Source organism: Chamaea fasciata, unplaced genomic scaffold (genome assembly GCF_029207755.1).
Source record: "Chamaea fasciata isolate MVZ Bird 193981 ecotype frontalis unplaced genomic scaffold, bChaFas1.0.hap1 SCAF_7, whole genome shotgun sequence".
NCBI classification, from domain to species: Eukaryota; Metazoa; Chordata; class Aves; order Passeriformes; family Sylviidae; genus Chamaea; species Chamaea fasciata.
In genome coordinates, this window is record NW_027094092.1 from 48,964,020 (window position 1) to 48,972,756 (window position 8,737).

Sequence of the window (8,737 nt, forward strand, 5' to 3'; positions counted from 1 at the left end):
GGTGACAGTGAAACAATAGACCCAAACAATCCTCTCTTGCTGTGTAACATACTTGCCATTTCTAAATCATATCTTTATAGTGGCATCAGAAACACTGCTACCATCAAGTTGCCCAAAGTACCACACCTGCTCTAACATGGTAATTTAGCATTTTCAATTTTTCCACAATCCTGAGAAGACTCCCTTGTTGCTCTATATAGGTTTCATTACATTCACACACATGAAACATATTCTTCAGTTAGGCTAATAAAAAAGTCAGTTCCTGCTTGTGCTTTGATTTAAAAATGTACCTAAAACCGAAGTTCTTGGCTGCTTTAATGAAACAAACCCCAATCTTATTCATACACCAAATTCAGTGAGTGAAACTTTGGAACGTGAACAAGATCTTACCAAAGACTGTGGTTGCAATAATACAGTCATAACACAATAAAAAGATGTAATCTTCAACTGGCAAGAAAAAGTGTGGGTTTGACCTTCCTGAGTTTTGAACAAGGTCACTGATTTTACCTGAGAAAATGCATAAATTCAACATCATAAGTTTTGAAAAAAATAAGGATTCAAAAATTGCTTGCCATTTTAATTTTATTTAAAATTATATTCTTGTATTGCGTTTACAATGATAAATTATATAGAACTATTTAAAAAGAAAGTAAGTTTTCAGAAAATTACATTTTTAATTCTTATGTCTCCAGGTGCAACTTTCCCATCATATTAACTTGTTGCTCTCCTTATGCTCTTAATAACCTTGCTTTTAGAATTTTGTTTGCCATGCATGTTCAGTTTTTCTGGTTTCTGTTCCAAAGTCCACTCAAGCAGCAGAAAAAGACATCAGCTTTAAAGAAACAGATTCTGAACAGTCCTATTGGGAAATTATCTAGGAATCAAATAATCAACTAAAATTCAGTGACATTAAAATGTTATAAAATAAATAATACAAAAGCTCAAACATATTTGAACTTATATTTAAGAATTATACATGTGGCAATAGTATGAGATAAGGCAAAAATAATCATTAAAGATGAAAACTGTATTTTAAAATACCACAGGTTCATTTAAATTTCTTGAACAAATTTACAAAGTAATTTGCTACAGCAGGAAGCAAGCTAACTACCATATTTTGAATAAATCTGACTCAGATGTCTTTTTGCTACCCATGTGCATGGTGATAAAAAATAAGTGTATTTTAGTACACTGCTTATTATTTCAAAATAGAAATTTACTGTTTAAAAGCAAAAAAACTGAAGCACTCTTGAGCTAAATTGCTTCATAAATAGGCCAGCTGTTCCTAGAAGGAAGTAATTAGAGCATTCCAAGTGAAATTTTAAAACTGAAGCACAGTCTTCACATCAGGACTTGTTTACACATTATTGACCAACAGTCCACAAAAGTAGTATCTAATGTATACTAAAATTCAACCACAAACATCATGCATTACATTTTGATTCTTTTGAACAGCCTAGGCCCCAAAAGGCAAAGGTATTACATTAATAGCCCCAAGAATTCCTATATATCTCTACAATGTATAAACACATACAATGTTGGCTAAAGTATCTACAGTGCTGCGATGAACAGAAGTATCCACAAAAATGGATGCCATGTAAATATGCAGTCATCCTGGTGATTCACTGAGAACAAGGTTACAATGACTAGGGGAAAAAAAGGGCTGTAGTACTTCCGTGACATCTGCTTTTGCAATCTGTCATACATGAGAGTCACGTGCAGAGAACCTCAAACATGTAATTGTTTACAAGTGGAACAGAAAAACGCTGATCCACAAATGGAGATCACCTAAGCATTACAGCATATCCATTTAATCACTGTGTGTTCGTTATGCATGCTTCATTCAGTACTGGCCCGTAACTGTTTTGGTACTAAGTATTTTACATTTTAAATAATATCACTTTGACTCGCAAAAAGCGCCCGATACCCACTAGAGGGCATAACAATTCAATTAAAGCGAGGCAGCCTCACTGCAAGCCTGGCACAGTGAAAACAAGCTGCAGACACAGCCAGAAAAGAATAGAAAGAAACAAGCAAACCACAAAAAAAGTCCACACTCAAACACTGGTAACATTGAGCATTTCGGCAAGCGCCTGCCCCTACCACTTTCAAACATATTTTCACACAAACAACATTAAAAAAGCGTTACCTAAAACCATCACAGATTCATAAGTATTTTAAAATGTACCCTGTGTGGCCTAATACTAATACATACTCTAGTAAAAATGCGGTTTGGAAAACAGTGAATCAAAGGACCTAGCTCATCATCTGCGCTACCCTGGAAGTCAGTGACTGATTCACTGCAGTGCTTAAGTCTCCTCATGACAGCTGCTCTGACAGGTATTCAGTAACATTGTCAATTAAACTAAGAACCTTTGCAAAATATTACAAACACAGAAATCCAAAGGTCTGTCTCTACAGTAGGCTGGAAATATACATATCTGTGTAGAGACGCATACATATAAAAAACACATGCCACGACGAGTGTGACAGGCCACCTGCCGAGCAAACTCCAGCTATAATCAGCTTTTTGTCAACAAGTGCCTTCGCCACTACAAGACCAGGGGGTAACCTTTAGAGATCTACACAGACTAAGCTCAGCATAACACTATCATTAAGAACCGAGAAGTCTCCAAGACAAAGACAAAGCATAGATACCACAGAGATTACTTTGTTTTCGCCATCTCTAGTAGTCAGTAAACATACTCCTCGTTAACTACAGGAATTTCTAGCAGTTTGGGCTACACTAGCTCGCTCTCCCTGAAATAACAGCAGCTATTGCCTTCTTTCAGTTTTTGTTCCCTTTCTCATAATCAAAAATCACGCAATTGAAAGGTGGCTAGGAAAACGTATATGAGTAAATGCCACGTATTTTTTTTTAAGTGGTAGCATATCAGACAACAGTTCCCTGGATTGAATGCTAATTATGGCTATAACTTTTTGCACGAAAGAGGCTGGGTATCGAAAATAAAGTGGGTGGCAGCCGGGGGCAGAGAATCAGCTGGTTCCTCAGACACAGCAGGAGCCGAGAGGGTGAAGCGCCAGCATCTCTTACCCACTTATCCAGAGGGACCTGCGTCAAGGAGCCGGTGCCCTGGTAGAGATCCAGGCTGAGCTGTTCCAGGCTGAGCTTCTCCTGCAAGAAGTGGCCCAGGTACCTCTGCAGCAGGTACCTGCAGGCTCTCTTCTTGATGGACTCCGAGAAAGGCCACGGCATGGCGGCTGCACGCCGGGGGCCGCGAGGCCGGGCGGCGGGACGGGGCCGGGGCCGGGCGGAGAGCGGAGGCGGGAGGGAGATGAGTGGGGGCCGCCAGGCCAAGCCTCGCGCCTCGGAGCGGTCTAGAGCGGGGGCTCCCCGCGGCCGGGCGGCACCGCCGCCGCCCCTCACGCCCCGGCGGGGCGGCACTGCCCGCCCTAGGGCGAAGAGGCGCTGACAGGCAGTTCCATCCTCACTCGGACACCGCCGCCATCTTCTCGGCGGCCGCGGGCGCGGAGGGGCCGCTGCAGCCGCGCTGCGCGGGGAAGGGGCCGGGGTCCGGCGGGCGGGCAGCCCCTCTCTGTCAGCTCAGCGCCGCCGGCGAGAGCGGCCGGGCCGATCGCGGCAGATCGTCTCCTTCCTCCCAGCGCCCCCCAGCCGACCACCGGCACCGTGACGTGCGGGAAGTGGCGTCTCCGAGCGGAGGAGGCGGGGGCGGAAGCGGTCGCGGAGGGGGCGGCGCGGCCGGAAGGCGTCGCGCAGCCGGTGGCGCTGGGGCCGCCTCTCCGGGGAGCGGCCCGGGAAGCAGCGGGGCGGGCCCTGTTCACCGAGCGGGGCGGCGCGGCGCGGCGGGCGCCTCCGGAGCCGTGCGGCGTCGGTCGGCGGGGCCTCGGCCGCCCGCCGGAGCCGGTGGGTGCGCTCCGGGGTGCGGCGGGGGTGCGGTCCGTGGGAGCGGTCCGTGGGAGCGGGAGGCCGCGCAGTTCGGTATCCAGCTCCCCGGTTGCCTTCAGCTTCTTCGGAATTTGTTTGTAGGTCGAAGGTGGGATTTGGCAGGAACCGGTGGGTCCCGTGCAGTAAATGTCCCGCGTATTGCGGGTCCGTGATTGGCAGCCCCCATTTCCTGCTGGCAGCAGCGCTCAGCTACCGGGGCTCTCGGGGCAGCTTTCCCTGCTGCCTCGGGCAGTTCGGCGGGTGTCAGCTGAGCCTCCTGGCGACGCTGCTGCTCGCGGGGCCGCTGCCGGGGCCGTGGGACAGCTGGGGCTCCCCCGTGCTGGTCCCAGTTCCTAGCAAAGACCAGCAGCCTGTGTTTCTGAAATGTATCGGCAGTTGTGCTTAAAAGATGAAGGGGAGCTTTATTCTTTATTGACTATAACAAACGCTTGCCGGTAATTCCTAAAGTCTCTGGTAACCCGTTTAGTTCACAGACTTTTCGAAGTCTTCCTTAAATTCACCAACAGTAGGTTTTTGTTTTCTGCAGCTATTGATTTCACTTTTTCCAGGCATGACTTGTCTTCCTCCTGCATTCTGGATCAGCAAAGAGCAGAGCTAGTGACCGCTGAATCGTAACAAAGTCTTATACCACAGAACGCGAGTTAACTTATCTAAGAAAAACAAGCTTCAGTGATACTGATACCACTTCTAAATGTTCATGTAATCTTCTTCAGCACTTGTTCTGAATATAATGGGTTCTCTAGGCCGTCATTTCATGAGTTACGGAAGTCACTGGATCTCATAGTTTCCTTTTTTTTTTTTAAATACAACTTGTGTTTATGGTGTTAATATATATTGAGTGCAGTGGTATAATTAATGTAAAGTAAATGTTTCTATATGCAGAATGGAAACTGATTACAATCCTATGGAGTTGCCCAATAATACAGGGTTTGAAGAGGATTCTGATTATGGCGACTTCGAAGGAACAGACGTGAAAGATATGAGACTAGAAGCCGAAGCTGTTGTAAATGATGTTTTGTTTGCTGTCAGCAACATGTTTGTGTCAAAAACTCTTCCCTGTGCAGAGGATGTGGCATATATCAATGTGGAAACCAGGGAAAGGAACAGATACTGTCTGGAGCTCACTGAAGCAGGACTCAGGGTAAACTAATTTGTTTATAATTTCTTAAACTTCTTTGTTTCGAACAATGACCATATTTAAAAGGTGCCAAGGGAAATACTTCACTGACAACCATACATATTCCTCTTGTACTTTTATGAAAACCTGATCTACATGTTTTCTTCTAGAAGAGGGAACTTTAGCTAGTTATTTCCAACAAAGCAAGAAGGGAAGTTAATAAAAACCAGGAATTTATTCAAGACACAAAATGGTGAAGATAGAGTCAGCAATTTATTACAGATGTGTCGATCTTTGAGTGTCCAGGTACCCAAAGAAGTCAATAATACACATGTATGCTGGGGTTTTTTTGCGTGCCATTTCTAATTTTTGTACAGACATGTAGATGTGAGACTTATTTTCAAATTATGTATTTTACTAATATTCTGAGTTTTGGACAAAAGGTATTTGAAATTGTCTTAAATACAGTATAACCAGTAAGCTCCATAGTAGAAAGCAGAGACTGCAATTTAAATCCAGTATTTTTTGTTCTTATGTTACTGTACTACCCTGACTAGTGAAGTTATATGTTGTGCTACATGTGCCAAGGTGATCATCACCACAGAAATTTAACCACCCAATTCTTTGTTGCAGGTAGTAGCTTATGATTTTGATCAGACTGATGACAGACTGCAGACTCCATATCATGAAACTGTCTACTCTTTGTTGGACTCTCTCAGCCCTGCATATCGAGAGGTGTTTGGAAATGCAATACTACAAAGACTAGAAGCTTTGAAGAAAGAAAGTCAGTCATGATTTACCCAGATATGAGGAAGATTTAGTGCTAGAAGGAATTCTTAGTATGAAGCACTGGGATCTTCCTTACAAACATCTTAAGGTTCCTTTCTTGCATTAAAGTCTACTTTGTGCTAGTACATTATTATATAATTTTTATATGTTATAACAAGTCTACTATATAACATTTTGCTACCATGGATTTGCATATATCGCAATGTTATTAAAGGCCACTTTGGTAATAGCAGAAAAAATTTCTTAATTTTACTTTTTGTTGTAAATGAGCATGTAAGTTGCTCCATACCATGTTCAAAAATCTTGGTCTCTTTTCCAAGTCTTAGTATTCAAAACTGAAAAATAGGGACTGAATGTTATAGATAAGTAGTAATTCTTTGTGTGTGTGCTTACTGATAATTTTCATACCTTCCTTTTAAAATAGAAGGTAACTACTTGCTCTACCCAGTTAATGAAAAAATAACTGGAAAACCTCTACAAAGAATTTCTTCTTGATTTGCTATACATAAATCTGAAAGTTGTCAACTTTGTAGCTAGAAAGTTGGTTCTTCAGCAGTTGAGCATTGCTTACATAGTGGCAGTATCGGAGTTAAAAGCAAGGCTCAGCATTAATTGATCTGTCCTTGTCTATGGCAACCAGCAAGCTCCAAATAATACACAAGATGAACTGCTTACACATGAATGTATTGTCTGAACCCTGAATGATTAAGCACAGAATTAATGGGCTACACGTTTCTTTAAAATGATGTTAATATGCTATATATATGTACGCTATACCGCAATTGTTTAAGAGGCTTGGAAGGCCTGTTTAGTATTTTGAATGTGTGTTTACATGATGTACAGAATAGACTCAAGAGTATTTTTGCTTCAGCCTTTACTTTCTATAATACAGTACTTTGGTACTCCCAATTTTCACATTTTCTCCCTCAATTGTACAGTGTCCTCTCCTAATGAATACTAAAGTAAGCACTGTAATGTTAATTGTATTGTATTGGTTTGAAACCAAAGGCTGTATGAAATTTGCTAAGACTAATACAAGCTGGAAGATATAACTTGTATTTTCTACTTAAAAACTGGTACAACTCTCTTTATAAATCTATTGTTCTGCTGTACCTTTTCAAGTATGTACTGAATGGTAGACTTTTTAAAAATTAGAGTTGGGTAGAAATGCTTGTACAGTTGAACTGGCATTCTGTGACATTCACACTTTTTGTATTCTTCTATTCTGTATTTCTCTGTCTTTATTTAAACAATCCTGCCATTATTCTTCTATGCTTTCATGACAAGTACATGCAGTAGCTTTTTTGGAGCCACATTTAGGGATTTATTGGTTTTCACAGATTCCAGTGACTTCAGCAGAGCTATTTTGACTTCTACCTGCTATGGGTTAGTCATATAGATCAGACAAGCCCAACAGAGCTTTTGTAAGGTCTTTGGGTTAGCAATGGGCAACTATGACAAGACAACTGTAATTAGTGCTTCTGTTTTTGAGAGCTTAATTTCATGGTTATTATCTTTTTGGGTTGAAACTTCTGAAACTAGTCCACTGCCCTTGGGTATGCTTCCATGCTCCAAAAATTGTTCATAGGCTCTCTTTTGCACACAGGTCTGTGGCACGTGGTTAGTCCTCTGTGAGGAGAATGTACTTTGGCAAATTTATATTTGAATATTTTTCCTTGCGACTGATTTACTTGTTCAATTTCAATTACTAAAGAATTAAATAAATGGACTGGTGTGTTGTATTCTTGTGGGGGATAGAGCTACTGCTAAGTGGGGAGTGAACAACTGAAGTCATGCCCTTAGAAAAATCTTTGATAGCTATCAAGTATTTGGAAAACTGGCTGCAAATTTGTATCAGCTGAAACTTTGTCATGAAAAAGCAAGGTAAGGTATGTGATTGTAAAAGGACTTGGAGTGTTAGAAATCCATATGGAAAAATGCCAAAATAATGGGGTTTGGTTTGTGATTGGGTTTTTTTTTTTGTTTGTTGGGGATTTTTTGTTTGCTTTGTTTTTTTGGGGGGGGGGTTAGGTTTCTTTGTTGTTGTCTTGGAGGTATTGAAACCATCATTTTTTGTGATTATTATAAGCATACTTTCAAAAGAGGTATTTTGTAGGTGTTAACAGACAAAACTTGTACTATTTCTTAGACTGTATTAAGTGTTAAACCAAAAGTGGGACACTTTTGGGTTAACACTGTAATACAGCAATGTCGTTCCATCACTTCGTGGTTACTGAAGATGACCAAAATGCTCTCTTATGCCATTGCTGCCCCTGTGGAGGGAACACCTCCGCAGCACTGAGGCGTGGGAATTTCAGGAGCTCTCCTTCAGCTGCCAGTTGTTTCCATTGTCCGGAGCCCTAAGTGCTGCTGCTCTGGCTGTTAATCTGTGAATCCCTAAGCAGCCCAAGAGCCTGCCTGCTGTCGGAAACGGTAGTAGGTAACCTAATTAAAATCTATTTTTGTCTCGGCAGTACCACACACGTCTTGTGCGGCTGGGAACAAAGTCCCGGACTGAGGGGCCGCCGCTGCCCCGCGTGTCCCGGGCCGGGCCGGGTGCTCACGGCGGCTGCGCAGCGCGCGACCGCCCGTGCCGGTGCGGCGCGCCGCCAGCGGCGGCCGGGGGAAGTGCGCCCGCCGCCGGTCGCGCGGCAACGGGCCGCGTCCCGGGCTGCGGCCATGGCGGAGGCGCTGCCGGGCCGCCGCGTCTTCCTCAACCACCTCGACTCTTACTGCGGCCGCAGCATCGGCGAGGTGACCGCGGGGCGGGCCCGCAGCTGCTTCTGCCGGTGGTTTTCTGCCTTAGGCACCTTGTCCCGCCGGGGAGCCGCGGCCGGTCCCCGGGGAGCCCTGCCGGGCGGGCAGGAGGGTCAGCTGAAACAGCTGCTGAGGAGAGGCAACGG

The 8,737-nt window shown here is 43.7% G+C and overlaps 2 protein-coding genes across 4 annotated transcripts in view; one reads left to right on the forward strand and one right to left on the reverse strand.

The window, feature by feature from the left end:
* ATG2B (autophagy related 2B) overlaps positions 1 to 3,647 on the reverse strand; it is a 46,770-nt gene extending 43,123 nt beyond the window's left edge. For both annotated transcript variants that reach the window (XM_066188755.1, XM_066188754.1), the window contains exon 1: positions 3,056 to 3,647. In XM_066188755.1, the coding sequence (XP_066044852.1) occupies positions 3,056 to 3,217 (162 nt within the window). In that variant the 5' untranslated portion in view covers positions 3,218 to 3,647. The remainder of the gene's footprint in view (positions 1 to 3,055) is intronic.
* A 97-nt stretch (positions 3,648 to 3,744) lies between these two features.
* GSKIP (GSK3B interacting protein) lies at positions 3,745 to 7,563 on the forward strand. Of its 2 annotated transcripts, none has more exons than XM_066188756.1 (3): positions 3,745 to 3,886; positions 4,811 to 5,069; positions 5,679 to 7,563. In XM_066188756.1, the coding sequence occupies exons 2-3, from the start codon at positions 4,812 to 4,814 to the stop codon at positions 5,838 to 5,840; spliced, it is 420 nt and encodes a 139-aa protein (XP_066044853.1). In that variant the 5' UTR covers positions 3,745 to 3,886; position 4,811; the 3' UTR covers positions 5,841 to 7,563. The 2 variants fall into 2 exon arrangements, with proteins under 2 accessions (XP_066044853.1, XP_066044854.1); XM_066188757.1 differs by lacking the exon at positions 3,745 to 3,886 and adding an exon at positions 3,953 to 4,016.
* Positions 7,564 to 8,737: the final 1,174 nt, after the last annotated feature.

Coding starts and splice junctions, on each gene's coding strand:
- GSKIP (XM_066188756.1), top strand. CDS start 4,812: ATGGAAACTGATTACAATCCTATGGAGTTGCCCAATAATACAGGGTTT. Junction 5,070..5,678: donor TCACTGAAGCAGGACTCAGG/GTAAACTAATTT, acceptor TCTTTGTTGCAG/GTAGTAGCTTATGATTTTGA.